Raw genomic sequence first — 25771 nt, forward strand, 5'->3', positions numbered from 1 at the left:
TCAAGGGCACTTCAGCCATAGATGGAGGTGTAAGGAGAGGTAAGGGAGACATTCGAACTTGCAACCCTTTGATCTTCAGACCATCTCTCTAACCTCTAGGCCACTGCTGCCCAATAGTTTAGTGTGCAGCATCACAGGATGTATGGGCTTGGCCGGGCTAGGCCTGCACACCTTGGAAGTGCATTTGAAGAGTTCAGATGCAAAACCCCCTAAGTGCCTTTTCAGAAAATAATCTTAATTCATTTTTATTTAATACAAAGTTATCATATTGCATATTTTTTTTATTTTATTTATGTAATATAACTATTTATATGTATTATCAAGTACATAAATGCAAACCAATCTAACAACAGGGTTCTCTAAAAATATAGAAGTGCAGGTCTTCAGAAATGGAGTTAGGGGGTTTTGCATTTGAACTCTTCATTTGCAGTTTCAGCGTTTTTGACACATCCTCCACCACTCTTTGGCCACTTTTTTTAACAGCTTGGCAGTAGGGAGAGATGTCCAGCAACTAGCATGAATAACAAACACTGTATACACAGGAGCCATGTCAGGGCAGGATTTAAATAAGTAAGGGGATAACGGGACAAACTATGCTATTGGCTACATACACATTAATGCGATTACTTGCATGTATGAAGGATAGCCTCAAGCGTAGGGTGTACATACGAAGGAATTGTTCTGAAAACAATGCACCGCCAAGGTTAAGTTCATCTGAGTTGGTAGGGGAGGGTTTTATTGTGAGGTCATGGGTTTGAGGCTGGGTGATGACTGCACAAAAGGACTTTGGTTATATATAGACTTGATTCACGTTTTATGTGTGGACTGTGCTACACATTTGTGTTTTACTTTGCAAACTTCCTTCTGGTTGACAACCTACTTATTGTTATTTATGCACTTACTGGGGGAGTAAATGCACAGTATGTGGATGAATCAGTAAGGGCAGTAATGGGTGAGCGGTTAGGGCGTCAGACTTGCATCCCAGAGGTTGCCGGTTCGACTCCCGACCCGCCAGGTTGGTGGGGGGAGTAATCAACCAGTACTCTCCCCCATCCTCCTCCATGACTGAGGTACCCTGAGCATGGTACCGTCCCACCGCACTGCTCCCCATGGGGCGCCACTGAGGGCTGCCCACTTGCACGGGTGAGGCATAAATGCAATTTCGTTGTGTGCAGTGTGCAGTGTGTGCTGTGTCACAATGACAATGGGAGTTGGAGTTTCCCAAAGGGCTTTCATGCTTTTTTTTCATGCTTTCATGCAATCCCAACAATACGTAATAATACTCCTTTTCTTTCACGTCATGAGGTCAATGCTGATGCGTCCCATACTTTCCCTACGGGTCAAGTCATCGCCCTGCAGTGACGTTCTTGTGTTGAACATCCCGCATTGCTCTGGTCTTCTGTGACTGACACGGGGAGACTGAGGGCCAGGCACTTAGCAGTGCAGCATAAGCCCATAAAATCTGTCATTTGAGAGGCCTGTTCACAATCAAACACGAAAATGCGCACAGCTTCTTGTTTTGGATACAGTCCTGTTTGCAGTGCAAATGTGTTATTCTATAATGTCAACACAGAAATGTCTTTGGCTCAGAATGTTTCTTTTCCCTTTTTTTTTTGGTCTATGCTGCAAATGCGATACAGCGCCCTCTAGGGATGAAAATGCAGCACGCCTCCATCCACCGCATGCAACCCTCAATCTCCTCTAGCTGTCCCGAACTGCCTCTGTGATACTATCACAGTCAATGAAGGGGGCTTTGTTCAGGAGCGAACTCTTGTCTTCCGCTGCTATCTCTCCACACAATGACAAAGGCAAACATGAAGGAAATGTCTGAGGCACAGCTGAAAGCGAGGGAAGGGACGGAGAGGGTGGGTGCGTGGGGGGACATGGGCGAGAGGGGACATGGGATGGCATGTTCGAACAGACATGGGATGTTTATACTCACATTATATCAGTGCACGGGTTAGCCTGGCCTTGCGGGCAGCTCTCACAATTACACCATGTCCTCCTCACTGCCAGCGACATGATTGTGTGTGTTTGTGTGTGTGTGTGTGTGTGTGTGTGTGTGTGTGTGTGTGTGTGTGTGTGTGTGTGTGTGTGTGTGTGTGTGTGTGTGTGTGTATGTGTGTGTGTGTGAATGTGTGAGTGAGTGAGTGAGAGAGAGAGAGAGGGAGAGAGAGAGAGAGAGAGAGAGAGAGAGAGAGAGAAAGAGAGATGCCAAGTTCATTACACATCTGTCTTACTGTATACTAACTGAATCCAACATTTCCAACATGCTTTTAATGTTCAGTGTGCCCAGAACAGGCTTTACTGGTGCTTCTGTTTCTATGGCCAAAAGGGTCTGAGGGTACACCTACACCTGCAATAATCTGAGTCGAGACACAGGTGTGTGTGTGTGTGTGTGTGTGTGTGTGTGTGTGTGTGTGTGTGTGTGTGTGTGTGTGTGTGTGTGTGTGTGTGTGTGTGTGTGTGTGTGTGTGTGTGTGTGTGTGTGTGTGAAGCACCCTGTCCCACTTGATTATCGTGTATGTACTGGCAAGACAAGAGAAGCTTCTCCTGAATGTGTGTGTGTGTGTGTGTGTGTGTGAGAGAGAGAGAGAGAGAGAGAGAGAGAGAGAGAGAGAGAGAGAGAGAGAGAGTCAGACAGAGAGTGAGTATATCTGTGTGTGTGTGTGTGTGTGTGTGTGTGTGTGTGTCTGAGAGAGAGAGAGAGAGAGAGAGAGAGAGAGAGAGAGAGAGAGAGAGATAGAGTCAGACAGACAGTGTGTGTGTGTGTGTGTGTGTGTGTGTGTGTGTGTGTGTGTGTGTGTGTGTGTGTGTGTGTGTGTGTGTGTGTGTGTGTGTGTGTGTGCGTGCGCTTGTGTGTGCGTTGTGTGTTCTGCATGTGTCTTGTGTGTTCTGCATGTGTTAATGGCTGGCCAGAGTTTGCTATTAATTAAATTGATATTTCAGCGTCTTTTGGGCCGTCCCAGTTAGCTAATTAGCAGAGGCGAAGGGGATCTGGAGTGGCCACAGTCTGGGGTGCCAGAAGAGAGGAGAGGAGAGGAGAGATGAGGAGAGGAGAGGAGAGGAGAGCAGAGCAGAGCAGAGCAGAGCAGAGGAGAGGAGAGGAGAGGAGAGAAGAGAAGAGAAGAGAAGAGAAGAGAAGAGAAGAGAAGAGGAGAGGAGAGAAGAGGAGAACAGAGGAGATGAGAGCAGAGGAGAGGGGAGGAGAGGAGAGAGGAGGAGAGCAGATCAGAGGAGAGCAGAGGAGAGGAGAGGAAGGGAGAGGAGAGCAGATCAGAGGAGAGCAGAGGAGAGGAGATGAGAGGAGAGGAAGGGAGAGGAGAGCAGATCAGAGGAGAGCAGAGCAGATCAGAGGAGAGGAGAGCAGAGGAGAGGAGAGGAGAACAGATGAAAGGAGAGGAGATGTGATGAAGGGAGAGGAGAGGAGAGGAAAGGAGAGGAGATGAGACGTGATGAAGGGAGAGGAGAGGAGAGGAGAGGAGAGCAGAGGAGAGGAAAAGACAAGAGGGAAGCGCAGAGCAGAGGAGACGACAGGACAGGATAGGAGAAAACAAGAGAAGAGAGGAGAGGAGATGACAGGACAGGATAGGAGAAAACAAGAGAGGAGAGGAGAGGAGAGGAGAGGAGAGGAGAGGAGACAAACGACTAGGAGAGAGCAGAGCATAAGGGAGGGGAGGAGAGGAGAGGAAGAAGAAGAAGAAGGGAAGAGGAAAGTCAAAGCAGGGGAAAGGGGAGAAGTGACAAGGAGAGGAGATGAGAAGATAGGCAAGCAGAGAAGAGGAGGACAGAGGAGAGGAGAGGAGAGGAGAGGAGTGGAGGGGAGGGGAGAAGACAGGAGAAGAGGAGAGGCGAGGTGGAGAGAGGAGAGGAGAGGAGAGGAGAGGAGAAGGGGAACTCCTCAGGCCCTCACAAGGGGCACACAGAGGAGCCACGCAAGGACAAGAGGGACATTTGAGTGGCCAGCAACCATGGCAACCCTCTGGAGAGGCTCTAAGGAGCAGAGAGAGAGAGAGAGAGAGAGAGAGAGAGAGAGAGAGAGAGAGAGAGAGAGAGAGAGAGAGAGAGAGCAGTAAGCTATCTCTGCTTCAGAAGAATGTCTTGCCGTCGGGAGGGTGAATGAGGAACAAGAATTCTTCAGCCAGAGGTACAAAGACGGAATAAGTGGCCATGCTTGTGTATGTGCGCGAGTGCATGTGTGTGTGTGTGTGTGTGTGTGTGTGTGTGTGTGTGTGTGTGTGTGTGTGTGTGTGTGTGTGTGTGTGTGTGTGTGTGTGTGTGTGTGTGTGTTGAGGGTGGGGTGAACCCAAAGTGTTAATGGGTTGACTGGGGGGCACACATGTGTGTCCCTGTGTGTATAACATGAGAATGTTGAGGAGGGGGTTGGGGTAGTATTGGGGGTGATTTGCTGTGTGCATTTGAGGTGGGGGGTGAAGTGGTTGGTTAGCCCTCTACTCTCTTCCCATCAGCCCAGAAGGGGTGCCACTTAACCCCCCACCCATCCAACCACCCAGCTAACTAAACAACTACCCCTGCACCATCCCAACGCCTTCACCATCTCCCCATGTAACCAATATATCCCAGCTCAGATCATAGTAGGCTATAATTAGGCCTAACATTAACGCCAAGAATCAAGTAAGTCTCACCATTGATCAAACCACCTGCTCCATTGACCTTGGATGCCAGGTATGCTGTAGAAATGGAAATTATTTCACCAGTGGTGTAGCCTACCTTTGCTTTAGAATTGTATCTGTAGGCCTAAATGTATTTGAACGTCGTTGTAGGTTACAGCCTTTCTGCCAACACATAGACTTTGCGAATGAAATATTAATACCCAGCAAGCTAGGACTTGCATAAAACAATTTACTGACATGTTTAACTACATTCGTCTTGTACTGAATGATTTCTGCCATGTCCTGACAGTTACAGATGGGTCCAAGTTGCTGTCATTTAAAAAAGCTCGTTTCCAGATGATGGAATTGAACTGAGGAATATGCGGGATAACCGTTCGCCGGTGGGGCTATTGACCAAAGTAATACAGCAGTTCGTAGCATTTGTTACGGCAAAAGCCGACAGAAGAGCGCGCGGAGCCCATGCCACGACGTTGTGAATCTGCATAACGCTCGACCAATGTCTTCTCTGCAGTGCCCTGGGACATAGTCCATGAGTTGCCTTTGCGCATATCTTCGCACTTTGTCCTTCTGACAATAATGCGTCCTTGTAAAGACTTCTCTGTCATGACACATTTACCTAAAAAGAAGACAAAACTCAAAGAAGACTTGAAGTAGGCTACGCAATTCCATTGAAATTCTGTCGCTTTCTTTCTCCTGTTTTTTTTTTTTTTTTTTAATATGCCTTGGTATGTTGTAATGTAGGCTAACCGATCAAGTCACAAATAAATTACATTCCGAATATCAGTGATGGTCATATCCCATTAAGATTTTTTTTTAGCCCATATGATTCACTGGAAGCCTTGCTGAAATCATTACAGTCTTCTTTTCCTCCAAGCAAGCGAACGTGCCCCGCCTCCCAGCGCTACTACTGAAAGAGCGGTGAAGGACAAGCTCCGCAGTTATTCAGCGCTGGAGGTCTGAGTGCAACAAAGACAAAACATAACAGACAACGGCAACAGGAAACGATTTTCAGCCGAATTTCAATTGGGAGATTTTACTGGATCAATTCTCACCTTCAGAAGCGTCTGTCGAGTGTTCTGCTGTGTTCTTGGGTTTGATCACAGAGTTGTGCTTTGGAAGACTAAAAGTTTATATTTCTTCATTCGCCTATGACCAAGACCTCTTTGGAGTGATAACACACATACAAATGATGGCTTTTCTGTCCTGCTTTGGATTGAGTCTCCCGGTTTGCCGCCGAAGAGAGTGAAAGACAAGACACTGTGGATGTTTATACTTTCATAATTTTGGAGCCAGTTTCATTACATTATTCCATTAGGATTTCCCAGGTGCCCGCTTTTAGTGCGCCAACATGGGTTCGGTGTCACTATAGCGCAACGTATCGCCAGATTTCGGGCTTTTGTTTTCTGCTTCTGTGCGTCTCACTCTCCAAGAGAGTAGCGATTCGGACATCATATAACCCGCATATCACCTTTGGAATATTCACCATGAACTTTGTTGTCAGCTTGGTACAATTCCTTTTAGCGGCGGTCCTTCATCTGTCCGCAGTAAAGGTAAGACCCTGGCCTGGGGCGGTGGGGAGGGGGTGATAAGCTGGGCTGATTATGGGAGATAATTTTATTTTTGTTTTTGATTAATAAAAACCTCCAAACGATTAATAATTAGGCCTGACGCTTGCTCTGGCAATATCAGTGAAATCTCACATGACACCAGTGTTGCCTACCAACATTTAAGAACGAAAGTGTATGGATTTTGTAGCCTACATAGGCTATAAAAACTACTTTAATTCAATTTCATTTTGTTTCCTGCTCGAGACAAACAGAAATAAAAACAAATAGGCTAACTGATAAATAGGGCAGCACACATCACATTCTACCAGTAGCACAATACATGTGTAGCCTAAATAATAACCTTCTTACACCGTATTAGATGTCTTATATTCTTGTGCAACATTAGTCGCTACAGCGTATGTCACTGTCAAAGCCAAACGACACAGCCTGTGTTATTTGTACAGAAAGGTTCTTACATGACTCGGGGCTATCGGCGCGACCGGCAAGTGTGCGCAAAAAAACCCTCACCATCTTTGCGCACATGGGGTTTTACACGCATCGTTTTATTCCAGAGTGCTCTCTCCGCACCCCATTATCTCCCTAACCTACCTCCTTAGCCTGTCGATGAAATTGGCGGTCTTGCACTTAATTTAATAGACCCAGCAACAGTGGTAGACTATCTAGGTGCACACCGCTCAACTCTCACGCCTCCCTGCACAATGTCATTTACTTTTTCCATTAGCCCAACAATGGAAACTTTTGAGTCACATGAGACTGTATTACGTCCAACACTTGCAGGCTATGCTTGTTTTACATTAATGATTGTTGTAGACGGCTTACAACACAGAATTTAACTGTTTATTACATCAGCCATCCACGGAAGACTTACTGGCGAACGCTGAAATATCATATTATAGTAAAGTAAACTATTATCAACATGCGTAGGGAATCTAACGACAAATACCCAAATCAGCTACGCTAATACGTTTGCAAAGACATAGATGGATTACTTCGAGCTACTTGACTGATGAGGTCAAATTGGTATGTTTCTCACGCAATAGTCAGAGCTCTTGCAGCAGTCCACGCCACCTGACGTGACTATCCCACGCGACGGCCTATCCTATTAGGCACCGGCGGCGGGAATTTGCTGGCTATAATTTACCAGCAGCGGCAGCGAGAGAGCAACGAGGACCTCTTCCAACATCGCAGTACATCCGCAGGGCTGGATAATATAGCGTATTTTACAGTAATACGCTAATTCTGTGTGAAACATAGGCCTATGTAACGGTTTATGAAAATGTCCAAACGTTTTGAATGTGTTGTAATTACCACCGTGCCAACTTTTCTGCACCCTCCCCCAATCTTGCCATAAGGATTTAGAGGATACACAATGCAATACTTACACGTTGTTTTATTTTTCTTTCCTGGCAGTGTGCTCACATACCCAAGGAAGGAGGAAAGGGCAAAAATGAAGGTAAGGCGGCATGTGAACTCATTAACTGAACCCACTTTCCATATGCAAAGCGTCCGGTGCATTTGTGTCTGGTGATTACTGAGGGTAGTATGCGGGGCATACTGCCGCCTGCCGGTGGTGCGGCAAGTGTGGAATGTCACGACTACCATTTCCATGAGCGTAGAACAGTGCTCCCCTAGGTCGTAACGGAAGCAGGCCTAACTGTTGCAAATATTAGGACAGAGAATGCAGCATAAGCTACATAACCTGCTACATAACACATTATTCGTTACACACATGCAACACCTGACACTTCAGTCAGAAAATTGTGTATTCATACAGCGTGGTGTTTATTTATGATTGGCTCATGATGTAACCCACTTAGTCACAAATGCCATACTCTCAAGGTCAGTTTGGGTCTGTTTCTGTCAGTGCTCCATGCTGCAGCCGGCAGAGGAGTATTTGGTGTTGATTGGCCTACCGAGGCCCACGAGTACGGTGCCTACTCCCACATGACCTTCATAACTCTGCAAGTCACTAACTGTTTGTGCCCGGCCAGGCCTAATGCGATAGCCAACTATCAGCTAATTGACAAGCTCAAACAGCAGCCATGACAAATGGCAGCCACTTCCATAAAACATGCCACACAAGGACTGGCCTATAACAGCGATGCCTTGCAGAGAAAGCAACATTGATCTTTTTTTGGTCCTGTGCAGGAGGAGGAATATGAGGGCATTGAATCAGTGCTTTGGCCTGACATGTGAAATACATGCATCAGATGTTCACCAGACTCTATCAGTTGTTGCAAGAGTTGCCAAACAAAACAAATTCATATACCTGTTGCAGGTCAGGATTTCAATAAGGGCAGTTTATTTTTGTTGTTGTGTAAAGAAAAGGGCAATGTGTGATTGTTGGTAAGATAGAAGGAAAGGACAGAAAACAGCCATCTGTGTAACGAACCAGTAAGTAAGTGAGCGAGCGAGAGAGAGAGAGAGAGAGAGAAAGAGAGAGAGAAGGAGAGCCAGACGTGAGATGATAATGACCTTGTGCTGCAGACATGCCTACCCTCGGGCAGCCCAAAACACAGGCCTTATCCCAGAGAGAGAGAGAGAAGAGAGAGAGGCAGAGGCAGTGATGTTTGCCCTCCGTGAGGGAGATTGGTTTATGCACAGGCACGCAGCCGTGTGGACCCAGGGCCTACGCAGAGGCAAGCAGGGCAATGAGGTGTTGCTATTGGAGTTGTGGTGGTGGAGGATGTGGTGGGTGGTGGTGGGCAGGGGTGTCGTACAGGGGGGGTAAAGTGTGACTGAGTCACCAAGGGCCCCATGTGTATAGGGGGCCCAGACACAGTCCGATTTATGTAGATACACGTGGGGGTCCATTGGAGCTGATTGTACATAGGGCCCACAATTGGCTGCTACATCCCTGGTGGTGGTGGGGTCTGCTTTTTTCACTGGCGCAGAAAACAGCTTCCATGCGTGTTGGTGGGCTTACTTTTCTCCCTTCTTTCCGAGGGGTTGGGTCGGGGTTGAGGGGTCAGCTGTGGCGCCACAGTGCCTGAGGTCACTGCCTCCCAGGCTGCCGGTTGGGGTCACGAGGTGTTGGGGTCACAGAGCAGAGCAGAGTCACAGTCAGCTGTGTCCGTCCTAGAACTGATCATTCTAGAACCTGGTGGTTAACTGCCACTCTGACCACAATCCCATAATAAAACGTGGAGGCCTACAAGACCAGAGGCCAGAATGATTTCTTGTTGGACTGCTATTTTATTATTACTTATTGACAACAGGGCTCTAAATTAACACCAGTCAACCGGCAAAATGCTGGTAAAATTCAGTTTGGCTGGTAGAAAAGACCAACTTACTAACCACTTTGACCCATTCGTGAGGGTGTGTTTGGCTAGTAAGACTAACATCTACTAGCCGTTTTGGCTGGTGGTGAAAAAAAGTTAATTTAAAGCCCTGATTGTCAACAGATATCATTATAAATGTATCTTATTGTGGTTGCATTCGAGTATGCTCCTATGGGAGTGTTTGTGTGCCCGGGTTGCGTGGATATGTGTGTTGCTACGTGAGTTAGTGAGGAAAAATTAAGACCCCTGGTTTTGTGCACAATGGTTGCCATTGTTAGTCCACGGAGCTGCAGATCTGTGCTTTTGTTTATCTGCTAAGCTGGATTTGGTAATGAGCATGGCCTAAGGAAATGCCAAAGTGCCTGCACCACCACACCTCTCACTCCTTGACAAAGAAACACACCACCCCTACCCCTTCTTCCCCCCACCACTAGGGAAAAAGGCTGAAATAATGACTGTTTGACAATGAAGTGTGTGCATGTGGTTTTTGAAAAGGTGTGTGTTTGAAATGTGTGTTTATGTTTCATTGTGTCTGTTTATTGGGAGCTGATGGCCAAAGAAAGAGGAGATATTTCCTGTGCACTTTGTATCTGCTAGGGATGCTGGCTATGAGTATATCCTCGTTTATTAGTCGCTTTGGTTATAAAGCGTCTGCCAAATGCAATGTGATGTAATGTCATATAATATTGTAGAATAAAATACAGTATATGTAAAGTAATTGGGTTAAAACTGATAAGGAGGGCAGGTAGGGGAGGGGAGAAGAGGAGATGGCTGGCAGCTGAATAGACAGGTGCAACAGAAAGATGGCCACCGGCACTGGCTGGTGTAATGCTGTGTGGGCCCTGTGCTGCTGACGCCATTCATTGCGTAATGGCCTGAAAAGGTGGCTGTTAGGGGGTAATTGCTGCTGTTTGCAGCTACCGTTCGCCAAAACTCCACACACCATGACCTGACACACTGAAACAGCACAACACAGCTCAACACAGCACAGCACAACACACCATGACCCAACACACTGAAACGTAGCACAACACAACGCAGTGCAAGACAATACAACACAACACAGCACATTATCACATGACAACATCGGTCCAACACAACACAGTGCAACACAACACAATACAGCATTACACAGCACATCACATCACAACACAACACAACACAACACAACACAACACAACACAATACAGCATTACACAGCACATCACAACACAACACATCACAGCACAAAACAACACAACACAACACAACACAACACAACACAACACAACATCACATGACAACATCCACAGCTCTTCGTAATACAATGCAGCACATTACACCACACCACAACACAACAAAAAACAACACAGCACATCACATTGCAAAACAAAACAGCACCGTAAAAACACAACACAAAACATTTACACATCAATGAAACAGCACAGCACATGACATCAAACCACAATGAAACACAGCAGAACACATCAAACCACAATACAACATAGCAGAACACATCACAGTACAATGCAACACAACGCTACACAACACAACAGAACACAACACAACAGAACACAACATAACAGAAGGCAATACACCACAATACAACACAACGCAATGCAACACCACCCAGCACAACACACATGCACACATGCGCAGGCACTTTCACTGCTTCCTCTGCTACAGACAGACCAAGGTCAATGTGTTGCTCAAAAAAAAATCATGTTTTTTGGAAACCAGGTGTGAATTTGGATTGAGACCTTGACCCTAATCCTACCCTATGCTCTCTTTTCTCCTTCCCTCCCTTTCCCACCCTCTCTCCATCCTACTGTTTCTCTCTCTCTCCCTCCCTCTGTCTTTCTTTCTTTTTTCTCTCTTTCTCTCTCTCTCTCTCTCTCTCTCTCTCTCTCTTTCTCTCTTTCTCTCTCTCTCTCTCTCTCTCTCTCTCTCTCTCTCTCTCTCTCTCTCTCTCTCTCTCCTTGGAACTATCAATCCACCTCCAATCCTGTCTCCACTCTCTATCCATCCCATCCCATCCCATCCCATCCCATCCCCCTCCTCCCATCCTCCTATTTCCCTCCTCCTTGTCCTCGTGCTCCATCCTGCAGTGATTCCCTTCCTGGAGGTGTATAAGAAGAGCAGTTGCCAGCCCCGGGAGACGCTGGTGGAGGTGCATAAAGAGTACCCGGAGGAGACGGAGTTCTACTTCCACCCGTCCTGCGTGGTGCTGATGCGCTGTGGCGGTTGCTGCGGCGACGAGTCCTTGGAGTGCCTGCCCACGGAGACGCGCAACGTCACCCTGGAGGTGAGCACCACAGTCACTCCACACGCACTCATCACAGGCACACACACACATATACACGCACACTGCAGGTGCATCACATACACACTCACACTCACACGCACACACACACACACACACACACACACACACACACAACTTACACAAGTTTAGCGAGAGCAGGTGCATGGACTGAAGCGCCAACAAGAGATAACGAGAGAGGTGGGAGGGAGAGAGAGAGAGGGAGAGGAGGAGAGACATAGAGAGAGAGGGAGAGAGAGAGAGAGAGAGATTGTGCTTTTGCTTTGACAATGTGTCATTGTGTCCATCTTATCTTTAATAGAATCAGGTCGAACTGAAACAAATTGCCTTGAAATGAACTCAATTTGAGACTGAGTGACTGACAGACCGGTAGACGAGGGAGAAAAAGAGAGATTTGTTTCAGGGGAAAGGGGGTGGGGGAGATACAGAGCTTGTCCACAGGTGCAGATATATTTTTGTCTATTTTGCAGTTTTCACACTCTCCTTTCTCAGTCTGTCTGCCTGTCTGCCCCATCCTCTCTCTCACTGTCTCAATCCTTCCCTCTCCTCTCTTTGCTGCCTGCCCTCCCTTTCTTTCTTTCTTTCTTTCTTTCTTTCTTTCTTTCTTTCTTTCTTTCTTTCTTTCTTTCTTTCTTTCTTCCTTCCTTCCTTCCTTTCAATTTCTCTGCCTCTCTGTCTCTCTCTATATTCCTCATGTCCCTTCTCTTTCCCCCCTTCTCTCTTTCTCTTTCTCTTTCTCTTTCTTATCCCCCTCTCCCCTGCTCTGCTACATTCTACTGTGCTCCAAGTACTGGGCTGATGTGTGCATGTGTATAACCTCCTGAGAGGGAGCAAGCATTGAATCAGGGGGGGGGGGGTGTGGGTGGTAACAGCAGGCCCTGGTTGGCATGTCAGCTATGTTGTTTACCCTGTGTAGTACTCTGTTTACACCCCTGTTTATGTGGTCAGCAGAGCTCTCCCTTTCCCAGCTTTCACACTCCTTTTTTTGCTCTGTCGCTCTCTTGCTCTTTCTAACCCTTCTCTCTCTCTCTCTTTAGTCTTCCCTTTTTCATAATACTGATCTCATAATAGTTTTTTTTTCTATCTTGATAACCACTTTTCGCTGAAAGTAAAACTGGACCTTCTGGTTACATGTATTCACGCATGTATGGTACGCAAACACAAAAATGAACCTTTCTGCTCTTCTGTTATGTCGTTTATCTTCCTCTTGCCCTTTTAATGTGGTCATTCCCAGCACTTGTTCACTTCGTCTGAAACATCTTTTTATTTCTCTTCGGGCTGCACTGTTTCATTCATTCTGCATTCTATTGCTCCAAGACCTTCTCTCTCTCACACACACACTGCCCCCCCTCCCCACACTTTCCCTCTGCCCCCCACCCCCCCGCCCCTCCCCTTGCTACCCCCTTCGCTGGGAGCATGTGCGTAAGAGGCAGTGGAGGAGGATCCTTAAGGAATGCCCCAGAGCACATGGTCTTCTTCCTGCAGTGCATACTTCTAATCTCTCTCTCTCTCTCTCTCTCTCTCTCTCTCTCTCTCTCTCTCTCTCTCTCTCTCTCTCTCTCTCTCCACTTGTGGCCAGAGTGGCCAGAGAGTGGTGTGATGGTCAGTGGTCAGTCACTGGCCCAGCCTGCTACACACCCCTCTCCAGAAAAGGGGTGGAGCCAATGAGAGTAAACTAGATCTAATATACAATCAATGGTTGTTTTAGTTTCTTGTAGCTTGTCACCGTCCGTCTGCAACAATTTAAAATACGAGGAGGAGGGAGAATGCCGAGAGAAACAGAGAAGGGGGAAAAAAAACAAGCACAAACACTGACATCAGTATCAATGCCACTAAATTATCACATTAGAACTGCAAAGGAACTGTGGAGAAACTGGGGTTCTCTTTCGGTCGATTTACTCGACATCTCCTTTGGGATTCAACCTTCCCAGGTGCATTTACCGAAGAGAATGTGTCTCATTCATCTCCCTTAGAGAACCAGGGTTACAGACGTAACCTAAAGTTTCCTTGACATTTTTTTTCTAACCTGCAAACTCTTTTCTGTGTTTTGTGTCCCCCCCCTTGCAGCTAATGCGAAGCAATCCACACAGATCGCAACATCAATTACAGATGAGTTTCACGGAACACACAACGTGTTCGTGCCAGTAAGTGTCCTGTGACCTGTCACACGAAGCACTATTAAAATCCATTTGTAGCATTGCACTGCACCTGTGTGTAGTGATATGAACTGACTGAAACGTAGTCTGACTGTCATTTTATCTCTTTTGTTACAGACAAAAGCAAGAAGTGAAAGTAAAGAAAGAAAAGTAAGTGTAACTCTCTTGTGTTTGTGTCATGTGTTGTGTTGTGTGTGTGTGTGTGTGTGGGGGGGGGGTGCAGGGAAGAGGGGTTGGGGAAATTGGCAGTTGCTGTGTGGTCATTGCTGCCCCTATTTCCTGAAGTAAAAGTGATGTGGTATGGCGTGGTTGTGTGGCACTGTGGCAATAGCTGTGGGTTTTCCTCATGCAAATATGTCCCAGATGCATCTTGAGGCTGTTGACACACACACACACACACACACACACACACACACACACACACACACACACACACACACACACACACACACACACACACACACACGGGGTGAGTGGGGAGAAGAGACGGGAGGTGTGCCACATGCCACGTGACCAAAGATGAGAAGCAGTCAGCTGGACAACCTGTTGCCCTAAGCCCTTACCTGGGCCCTGTCCAATATGTTCAACCGTTCACTGGATAGGTTGCTAGCGACATCGCCTTGTTCTTTACATACAGTAATCCGCAATGCAGTGAATATGTGAACAGTTTCGGATTCAACTTTTACTTGGCTAACGCTAAAGCTAAGCTAAAGTGAAGCAGCACCGTTGGTGGTGAGAGTGCAGTATCTTTACAACTCGTGACGGATGGTGTCTCTCAGTGCCAGGGCCTCTCAGCTGTGGGGAGAAAAAAAGAAGGGGAGTGGAGGACTCTGGAGTTGTAGAGAGAGAGAGAGAAGGGGGGGGGAGTGCATGATTCTGGAGAGCTTTGTAATAATAGGGACTCTGTGAGTTTGAGCTTTCAGGACCGTCCTAAACACCCCAAAAATCAACAAACTCTCCCTATCGTACGTGCCTCATAAAACGACTTGTTGGCAACCACCTATAACTCTTCAGCTCCTCCCTATCTTGACATCATGCCATGTCGTCGTATCACTGTTTTACACCAGTCCAATTTTTACTGGCCTACTATCTATCACTATTGTCTGGAGAGTCATTGAGATTGATGGTGCAGCATTACACACTACTGTGTTACCATCTCAACCTCACCTCAGTCTGGGTCTAGACATGTGGTCGTTTCACTGTCGTCCCTCCCTACGGGTGGAAAAGAACCAGACAGGTGCGTTGTCTTGTGGGTGTTCTCGGTGCGTTAACTCTCCTGATAAGAGGAGCCATTTATAGGTCCACTCACCCAGGGAGAGTTTTCTCTGTCTTTCTGTCTCTCTCTGTCTCTCTCTCCCTCTGTCTGTCTGTCTCTCCCTCTCTGTGTCTCTCTCTCTGTGTCTCTCTCTCTGTGTCTCTGTATGTCTCTCTGTCTCTGTCTGCCTATCTGTCTATATGTCTCTCTGTCTCTGTCTCTGTCTCTCTCTCTGTCTCTCTCTCTGTCTCTCTCTGTCTCGCTCTCTACCTAGCCACCTAGCTACTTTATGTGACATGGCATGAGGCACATTTTCACGACAATACGACCAATTTCATTCTTGCAGCATGCAGATTGTAGGGATGGTGATGAGTTTGGGGGTGGGAAGTACTGTAGAAGTTTTGGGGGGATGGTAAAGTCTCGTTCAGACCACCCACAGGCCCACACGACGACCTGGCTACCTCTCGGGTTGCCAGAGTCTGACCTAGGTTGCCTCCAGAGTCGCTAATCTTAGTAGCAGGTGTCATTCAGTTAACCCATTTTTATTTTTAGCATTGTAAATAGTGGCTGAGCAGCAGCACACGAGAGCGTGTCGGGTGCGGTGGGTGTGGTGGGTCGGGTCGGCGGACATTGCACTTGGTCAGTTTCATCTGGAGGAGCTTTCATGCTCATGTGTTTCATGTAATTTTTTGGTGATGTATTGGAGCACTGCATGGTGTGTGTGTGTGTGTGTGTGTGTGTGTGTGTGTGTGTGTGTGTGTGTACACTTTAAAGCATTGCTAGAAAGTTAAACGTAAAAAAGTAAGTTGCCCTGCTGACTTGAGTTTGTAAGTTAACTCAACTGGAGAAAGCGTTGAGTTGAGTGAGTTAAACGTAAATCAGTAAGTTCCCTTGCTGCTGCGAGTTTGCAAGTTCACTCAACTCGAGGCTCAATTTCTCAAGTTGAGTTAACTAACAAACTTAGGTCAGCAGGGCAACTAACTTTTTTACGTTTAACTGGCTGCGATGTTTTACAGTGTGCTTGGTGTGTCATGTGTGTGTGTGTGTGTGAGGAAGTGTTGAGTGCGCTGATCCCATTGTGCTACTTGTTGTGAGAGGCAGCCAGGAAATGTCACCTGTCCTAATTGGATGAGGCGTGTATGTGTACGTGTGTGTGTTGGCGACTGCATCTTTCGAAGCCGGCGAAGGTGCTAAGAAGGGATGGCTGGCCATAGGATCATGTTAACTTAGAGGGCTAAGTCAAATCCATTTGTCATGAAGATGGTGGAGGTGGTGGGGGCGGTGGGGGCCTGGCCTGGACTGGACTGATCTGGCCTTTAGCACGTAGGCAGATCTCTTTGATGGGTAAGAGGGGGTGGGGGGTGTCAGTGGGACACCACGAGTATAGATCTTCTGTGTCAGTGAGCCAGTTCCTTTCCATTAAGAGATGCACTCGCATGAGGTCGCGTTAACCTGTGACACACACGTACACATGCATGTACGCGCGCGTACACACACACACACGTGTACACACACACACACAAACACACACACACATGCATGACCAGCAACTAACCTGCACAATTAACAACCCATGAAGCAAGTCAAACTCTTTCTCACTATCGCTCTATGTCTCTCACTGTACATATCTGCCACGACTGTATGCATTTACACACACACAAACACGCACACACACACACACACACACACATACACGCACACACACACACACACACACACACACACACACACACACACACACACACACACACACACACACACACACACACACACACACACACACACACACACACACACACACACACACACAGCCATACAGAAATAGCCATTCGATAACTCTACTTAAAGATTCCTGTGTTGATTCCTGTCAGAGACTTAATATAGGCTCTCTCATTTCCTGCTCTCAAAAAACAGTATTGATTCATTGATATATCTCTGCATGACTGTTCTTGGTTCAATTTAGATATTTAGACGACGTTTTTTCTTTCTTTCCTTCTTTCTTTCTGTCTGTCTTTCCTTTCTGTTTCCTCCTTCCTCTGTCTTGCAATTTTGTTTTTTTCTTCCCCTCCTTCTCCTGTCCTGTCTTGTTTTCCAGAAAACCCAGGGAGGGGAGGGGCAAGGGCCTAAAGAGAAAGAGAAAAAGAGAGAGGGAGGCGTCCGGCGTCAGGCTGGAGTTCTACACCAGCGCTTCACACGCTCAGCTCCTGGGCCACACGGGCAGTCTCTCTCTCTTGATCTTCTTTGGCTTGCTGGCCGCGGAGCTACTCTGCTCCGTCTAGTAACGAATACTAATCATAAAACCTCGAGACTGAGACAAGTGACAAGGCGACGCGGAACAATACCATGACAACAAAAACACAAAAAGACACACATGTCCCCAAGGGACAGAGCTCACCCCTAATTTCTCCATCCCTCACCATCCGTTTACCCCTGCCCCCTTCCACAAAACAACATCTCACCTTTGACAACCCCCCCCCCCCCCCCCCACACCCATTCCAATCATTTTCATTCATTGACTGGTAGCTCTCCACTCCACTGTGCGTCCTATTTATTGTAGCATGAACGCGACACCAGAACCTCACCCCCACCCCTACTTAGAGGCTAACGCGATACGAAGTGTGGTGACAGTGTGGTGATGGCCAGCGGAGAGGGGGGGCTGGCAGGTAACTGGCCTCTCAAGTCATGTCACAGTCACATCATGTCACGTCCGTCCGCATGACTCTCTCTACTGTACTGTATGCTTGTTTAAGGGGACACTAACCAGCCAGAGAGGAGCAGGCTGAGGCACAGTCTTCACCTCCTCTTACTCCTCATCGTTCTTCTTCTCCTTCTCCTCCTCCTTGTCTTTCTTGTTTTCCCATCCTCCCTGTCCACATTCTTCTTCTTCTTCTTCTTCTTCTTCTTCTTCTTCTTCTTCTTCTTCTTCTTCTTCTTCTTCTTCTTCTTCTTCTTCTTCTTCTTCTTCTTCCTGTTCCACCACTGGAGCCTCAACGTGACACCTCCTCTCTGGCTGTGGTGTTGTTGATGTGTATACATACTGTATTGCCACTGCCAGATAGCTGTATTGTTGCTGCTGGTCAGCTGTATTGCAGGTAGTGGATAGCAGGGCGGCTGGCTTGGTTTCAATGGCCGTTCGTGCCGCAATGTTGTATGTGGGAATGTGGCTATATGGCGTGTGCAGGGGACTGTGTAAGGGAGGCTTGCACATGACAAAGGCCAAAGTACAAAGTACAAGAGAGGAGGCCGTCGGAAAGGGAGGAAGTGGTGGTTCTGTGGGCGACTGTAAGGGGGGTGGGGGGTAGTGCATGGTTTGGAGTGGCCTCTATTAAAATATAGACTCTAAGTGTTCACATTTACCAAGGCAAGTCCGCTCCTTGTTGTCGCCAAGTACACGAGCACTGAAGTGTCATAAAAAATCATAAAAAAGATACTGCACCCTCTCAACCAAAGGGAGTTAAGGACGTGTAAGTCTATTTTTACTTCGGCTCGCCCCCACCTGGTGCCACCCCCCACCGCACCACCACCCTCACCCTTACATCTACTGCTCCACATCACCACCACCCCACACCCACACCCCTTCTCCTTTAAATCTCACCAAGGAGTGAGCGAACTGGGACTGTGCCAGCGGCGAGATTAGGGCGAGAGGAGAGAATGTGCCGCGCGCTAATCCATACGTACATTGAGCCTGTGCTTGTAAGCCTCTGGCCCATTAAAATGCCAAGCTCATGTTCACCTGTCTCGAGTCCTGTACTGTTGCTGTTGCATTTCTCGAAACTATACTTGCTAACTACATTAGCTACTTTGCTGTTTGCAATGCAATTTCCCATTGGCAACTATGGACGTTGCTAACTGGCTAGCAACTACACTTTCGAGCCCTGTACCAGTTGCTGTTGCTGCTGCTGCTCATGCTGCTGCTGCTGCTGCTGCATGTCACCATACCACCTCCATGTCCCCTGGATGGGGACGCCATGTACTGTACATTACAATCATCGTGGAACATGGAACGCCCTATGTGCCATACACGTGTCACCTCCTCGTCTCATGGATCTTTAACTTTAAGCTGTGTTGTTTGTTGTCAATGTCAATGTTAAGTGTGTGGGCTTTGTCACATCACACATGAACCTGTCATAAATGGTGTGTGTGTGTGCGTGTGCGTGCGCGTGCGTGTGCGTGCGTGTGTGTGTTATACAGGCTCATGTGTGTGTCCCCATAAGTGTTCATCGTTGCTTTAATGTTGCCAAGAAATCTTATCACACATGTGTGCCTCTGAGTGTGTGTGTGTGTGTGTGTGTGTGTGTGTGTGTGTGTGTGTGTGTGTGTGTGTGTGTGTGTGTGTGTGTGTGTGTGTGTGTGTGTGTGTGTGTGTGTGTGTGTGTGTGTGTGAGAGAGAGAGAGAGAGACACACCATGTGTGCATAAGACTCCACCACAAGCTTCTCCGTCCCACCCATCACAAAAGCTGTCTCTGCTTCCTTTCTTAACACAAGTCTCTCTTTAACTGTGTGTATTACCTTACCAGCCCTGACCAACCATTTCATCCCCTGCTACCTCCATTAACGCCTCCCATACCTACCTACCTACCTACCTCCTCGCCAGGCTGTCTAACTAGCCCGTGTCACCCATTTGCTTTACTCATGTGCTACTTTAATGACACTTAACCAGCCTGAGAATTATGAGGTTGTAGTTGCTTACACTGTTCTTGTAGTTCAGAACGAGGAGGAGGAGGAGGAGTTTGGAGTTTCGAGGTTGGAGGTATCATGTGATGAAGGGGGTACAGAGAGCGGTTGTGTTTTGAAGGGGAGGTGGGGTGTGGGGAGGTGTTGGCTGGAGTGGGGGCCAGGGGCAGGGGCAGGGGGATGGGACAGGATGGTGCATGAGTTGTCTGTCTTTCCCTCTCTGCCCAGAACGCTTTAGCTTAGTCTCTCTCTCTCTCTCTCTCTCTCTCTCTCTCTCCCCTCTCCCCCACTCTCTCTTTCTCCCTCCCTCCCTCCCTCCCTCCCTCTATCTCTCGTTCTCCCTCCTCCTCTTTTTGCTTCCCTTGCAGCCACTGTGAGCCTTGCTCAGAAAGAAGAAAGCGCTTGTATGTGCAGGACCCTGTCACCTGTAAATGCTCCTGCAAATTCACACAATTACAATGCAAGTCCAGACAGCTTGAGTTAAACGAAAGAACTTGCAGGTTTGTTTACAACAAATGTCACGATAAACAACTCCCGCTGCCGGTCTGCCTGTTGCTCCCTTTTTGCTCCTTTTGATCTGTGCTTTTGATTCCAAGATGCCTCAATGTTTATTTCTTCCTGGCAGAGAAATTGCATGCTTCTCTGATGTCGCCTCGGTGTTTGTTTGTGTGTGTGTGTGTGGCTTTTCTTCTGTCTGTTCTCATGCATGTGCCATGTGTACTACGTATGTGTACGTGTATGTGTGCCGTACGTGTTTTCCTTCAGATTGATATTTTTTTGCTTGGAGTTCTTCTCTTTGCTCGACATCTTTGCTTGATGTCAGAACTGTGAATGCCCGTCCGTCGGTCAAAAGCAGACCACTGCAACCCCCCTATCCAACTCTCCCATGCCTCAAACCTGCCCACCCCCCAAACCCTTGATCTGGGTTGGCTCTGATCTTGACACCAGATTAATTTCACACTTAGAAAGACTACGCAGTTTCCCTTCGCCCACTGCCTCTCCCTGTGGCCGAGAGTTCAATTCAGCCCTGAAAAGTAAAACCAAAGGACCAGTTTAGCAGTAGGCTCCGGGGCTTTACTGCTGGATGTAAAACTTAAATCATTTACTTCTTTGTTGAACCTCAAGAGCCACACACTCACACAGCAGTCAGGCAACTAGCGAGACCCACCGCACAGGGCATTCTGGCACCAAGCAACAGGATTGTGTGTGTGTGTGTGTGTGCGTGTGTGTGTGTGCGTGCGTGTGTGCGTGCGCGTCTGTCACCACATAGTTGTACAGTGAGGTGGAAAGATCTGTGCTTGTACCTGTTGCACGCCACCAAGCCAATAGTATCTGGATGAGGCCGAGAATGAGGACGTATCTGATCCTGGTCCTTCAGAGTCAGATACTATGTTGGTGCTTGGTGCTGTAGGACACTGGAGGCCTCATATTCTCACCAGTGCTCTTGTGAAGACATTCAGATTTTTCGTCTGGCTTGACCTGCAAAGAAATTCAAATTGGATAACAACATAGAAGTAATACAATATCCAGACCATGGTTACATAAAGTATATAACCGCACCAGTTAAGTGGTGTACTGTTTCCATTTGAGGCCTGACATTATGGATGCCTTGATCATTTGCTCATTTAATGTCATTGCTTGCAAGTGGCACTGGATAGAACTGGCGCCCCCCCCTCATGAGTTTCGCTCTTAATTTTATTTTCTTGGTTTGTTTCTTCAGAGCGTTGAGCTCTTCTGAATACGCATTTGCAACCCAACCGAGCATCATTAACACCATCCAATCAAAAGTCTAACCGATAACAAACAAACAAATAAAAGAAAATCAGGTCAATCAAAACTCACTCAGAGGAGTCGAGCTAGCAATTGAGTGGTTGAGATCGTAATTAGACAGTGTCCGTGCTGCTTGCTTCTCATGGTCCGGCCCATGTTAACTTGTGACCATACTAATTTAATGGACGAACCGTGTGGTTTCTCTCGGGACTATCATCTGCCCAGAAGAGTTGAAGACAGCTTTACACAATGCACATCCTGGAGGACAATGTAGCCCCCCGGCCACCACCACCACCTCCCCCCAACCCAATAAAGATACCTACAAACATATGCAAACACACATACACATACAGTAGATGCATATACGCATGCATGAACATGTCTATGTTTATGTACAGTATGTACACCTACTGTACATCGATCACAGTGTTCTAACATAGAACATGATAGCAAGGGTTTTCCCAACTCCTGTAGACAAAAGTGCGGTATAAAACCGTCCACCTCATCCAACATCTTCAGACCTCCAGGATAAGCAGGAGTAAGGTTGTCTTCCTCTCTCTCAATTCTTACAGGAAGGATACCTCTTCTAACCTCTCGTCTCCTTTTGTGTCTTTCCAGATGTGACAAGCCAAGAAGATGATTGGTGGAGTAGCGCAGAGGAGAAGAAATGAAGGAATATATTTTTTTTTTGCGCAGCACTTTCTTTTACACATGAGGACGCATTCCCTGGACATATTGAAAGAGATAAAAACACAAACACATCATCTTCATCGACAACAAATCAACAAGACAACAACCACAGACAACAAAGCACATCAGAGGGGACAAAGACTGAAAGAAATCCTCCCATTTTTTTCCTGATTTTAATATATGAGTGTATGTGTATAAATATATAGATATATATTATATATATTTATATATAAGAGACAATGACAATGTGTACCGCTGCTATATAAATTTAAAACACTACATTCAATGGTGAACGAATGCACATCGGTGCGTGAATGGGATTTGCTTCAGTGCCAGTGAAAACTACAGACTTTCTGAAAGAATGCTATAGGCCGAAAATGGTCGAAATGTATGTCACTGGATATGGGTCTGCTGTGGAGAAATATATATATATATATATATATATATATATATATATATATATATATATATATATATATATATATATATATATGAAATCTATGAATATATATATGTCTATATTTTATTGACCTTGACGTCACCCTAAAGGAGAGGTGCAACGAGAGAAGGTGCCTCCTGGCAACCTAAGTGGTGCGTGGGAAACAAAGTGTGAGAGAGGCAGACTGAAAATGGCCGGTCTAGGGCACACACACCCTTTGCAGTGTGAGGTGTGGAACTCTCCCTCTATCCTGTGACCTGCCTGACCTTGCTAGCTGGAGACCCTTGTCACAGATGACTGTATTGACTAACATCCAATAGGACTGGTTGTGAAAAAAAAGATACTTCTAAAGGGATATTAACTGTAGGTTTATATAGAGACAACCGTGATCATTAAAACTGTGTGATTCCATACTATGCCAGAGAACAGTGGTGTGCATCATCAGGGGTCAAATTGTTTGTTCTGTTTGTCTTTCCAAAGAAATGAGAGAAAAAAATTGCACACTTTCTTAGGAAGTGTTCCTGGCAAAAAAAAACAAAATAACCATCTCTATATGCATACCTAATATCCCTTTTTGTAGTACACTACACCTAATTTAATGATAGAATCTGTTCAGTATTCAATGTATTTAAGTTGATCTATTTATATTCAGTGTTATTGTTCTTGTTTTTTTTTTTTTGGCTTTGTCTTTCTTGTCAGTGTCATGACTCTACCTGGCGTTGAATCCATGAAAACTAGACGACTTTTTTTGTAAGAAAAAGAAAATGATAAAGAAAGAAGAGAGTTCACAGAGACAAAACAAAACTTTCAACATTCCTAAAACGAATGAAACGCTGTTGTGATGGGGGCACAGACATCATTGCTTGTGTTCTCAATGACTTCGCCTGTGAAAATGGGACACGGTGGGACTATTTGACGGGTCGTGGACTGCAGACCCAATGTGCCTTCTGACAAGGTACTACTACTACACACGATTGAGCATGCCCAGAACTTCGGTAGCAGCCACTTGAACTTGTTATGCCTCAAGGGGACGTGGCACCACACTTCAGCAGTAAAATGCTACTCGGACGCAACTTTAAAGACCTGTTGGCTAATAAAGATACACCTTCTGTTGTATTAAAAGTGATGATATTGTTTTTGTTTTTTGTTTCTTATTTCATGTAAAGTCACATTTTTAGTATATTTTCACAGTAATATATTTATTTTTGGTTTCAAGATGATAATATTAACAGTTTTTTTGTTTTTAGCAAAACTATTAAAACATATTTATTTTCAAAAGATATTGTTTTTTATTAAATGAAAAATGAATTACTGTCTTGGGCCCTGTCTTTGAACACTATCTTGACTTTGAAGTTACAGCGTCTCTGCTTTGAAAAAAGTAACGATCAGCCCATATATTTAAAAAAAAAAAATTGAGACATAGTGCTTCAAAAAATATACTGTACTGTACACCTATGTTGGCCTATCCATAAGACTAAAGATAAACTATGACTGTCTTTGGTCATAGCATAGCTCAGTTAACATTAGGCATTCAAAACACTTTTCTGTACTGTAAAGGGCTGAAAAAAAGATATGAAAAATATATGATCTTTTTTTCTGTAGACGAATGAATAGGCCTAAACTAGTGTTAAGGAACCACACACACATCATGTCATGCATTTTGGACAAGGGTGTTTTGATTCCTAAGGGCTTCGTTCCTTAGTATACTATCCTTTTAGTGAAATGTGCTAAATGTTCATAGTTTCCAAACCGCCTAACAGGCACTGTTAGTGGCAGTTAGAGGTATGTGATGTGATACCCAAATAAACTTTACATTGCATGTAATTACATGCTATGATAATGATCTCACTAACAGGCCTAAAGTATTCCCCAAACTGGATAAGTTCCTTCCCTTGCCAGTAAGTATGCGTGTGTCTACTTTTTTATTATGCACAAAGGCAGCATGCCCATTGGTCTCTTAAAAAATGTTTGTTTCACACCATTCATCACAGGAAGGGCAATCAGTGGACCTTACTGGAAAAGAACAGGTACCTCATATTAAAAAGGTGACATAGGGCCTACTGGACTGCAAAATGCACCATGTATTAGCAAAAGATGCTGTTGCCAGCAGAGATATTCAGTGTGGAAAATTCAAATTCAGTTTAAGCCATGCTGTATCCTTGTAATATGTGTATAAGAACCTCACACTCTGAGTATTGTGATCCCACTGTTCACCCTAAGACTTGCTACGAACATAGGGCCTTACCCAAAGTCATGTGCTTACATCTATATGGGGAACTGTTTACCTCATGAAGCACGCCACACACATAGGCCTACTACATAGACTTTTCTCAAACCTCATTGTTGGGACAAACAGTTTGTTAGAGGTGGCCACAGCAACAGAAAGAAAGGTACAAATACGATTTAGCCATTTAGGCCTATTTGTTATTTGTGATCTGTTAATTATTTTTCTTTTATGACATAATAAAAGGTGATAATTTACCAACCATATTTTTTTTAAAAGTTGGTGACACAGTAAAGTACAAAGCAAGAGAGAAAAAAGGGAAAGTATATGTTTTAATGTCAGGTTAGCATTTCGAAAACTAAACATTGACTCTGTGCCATCTTTCTTCAATTTATTCACTCCAAATTGTTCTCAAAGCCTTAATGGTTTTGGGCCTTTTTGGCAGGGAAACATTGTGATTAGTGAGGAGAACCTCTCTAATTAGAGTCCAAAAGTGCCTAATGGGAGTGTTCTTATGTAATTTGGTGCATTCCTCCCGAGACCACAGCATAGGCAGAGATTAGCGGTGCGTCTCCAGAGATCAGGCATACAGAGAGAGAGAGAGAAGGAACTTTATTGTCAGGGTTCACATGTATATCCTTCCTCCTCTCTTTTGGTAGTTCGGGATCTTCTCTCAAAGCTAAGTTATGGTCACGTCATTAGTTTCTAAGTCACCTGTTATAAGGTTGCTTTTACTAGAATAGGTAGGCTACTACCAGAGATTCTAGGTAGTATCAA

At 45.8% G+C, this 25771-nt stretch overlaps 1 protein-coding gene across 4 annotated transcripts; it reads left to right on the forward strand.

Moving 5' to 3' along the window:
- Positions 1-5583: 5583 nt before the first annotated feature.
- vegfaa (vascular endothelial growth factor Aa) lies at positions 5584-24048 on the forward strand. 4 transcript variants are annotated; one of them, XR_010034973.1, is made up of 7 exons: positions 5584-6184; positions 7613-7655; positions 11571-11767; positions 13853-13929; positions 14059-14091; positions 17292-17859; positions 20240-20326. XR_010034973.1 is itself a non-coding variant. In XM_063199625.1 (7 exons), the coding sequence occupies exons 1-7, from the start codon at positions 6119-6121 to the stop codon at positions 22279-22281; spliced, it is 570 nt and encodes a 189-aa protein (XP_063055695.1). In that variant the 5' UTR covers positions 5584-6118; the 3' UTR covers positions 22282-24048. The 4 variants fall into 4 exon arrangements, 3 of the variants coding, with proteins under 3 accessions (XP_063055695.1, XP_063055696.1, XP_063055694.1); XM_063199625.1 differs by lacking the exon at positions 17292-17859 and adding an exon at positions 22260-24048 and having other exon boundaries at positions 20240-20371; XM_063199626.1 differs by lacking the exons at positions 17292-17859; positions 20240-20326 and adding an exon at positions 22260-24048.
- Positions 24049-25771: the final 1723 nt, after the last annotated feature.

This window comes from Engraulis encrasicolus, chromosome 5 (assembly GCF_034702125.1).
Source record: "Engraulis encrasicolus isolate BLACKSEA-1 chromosome 5, IST_EnEncr_1.0, whole genome shotgun sequence".
Lineage (NCBI taxonomy): Eukaryota > Metazoa > Chordata > Actinopteri > Clupeiformes > Engraulidae > Engraulis > Engraulis encrasicolus.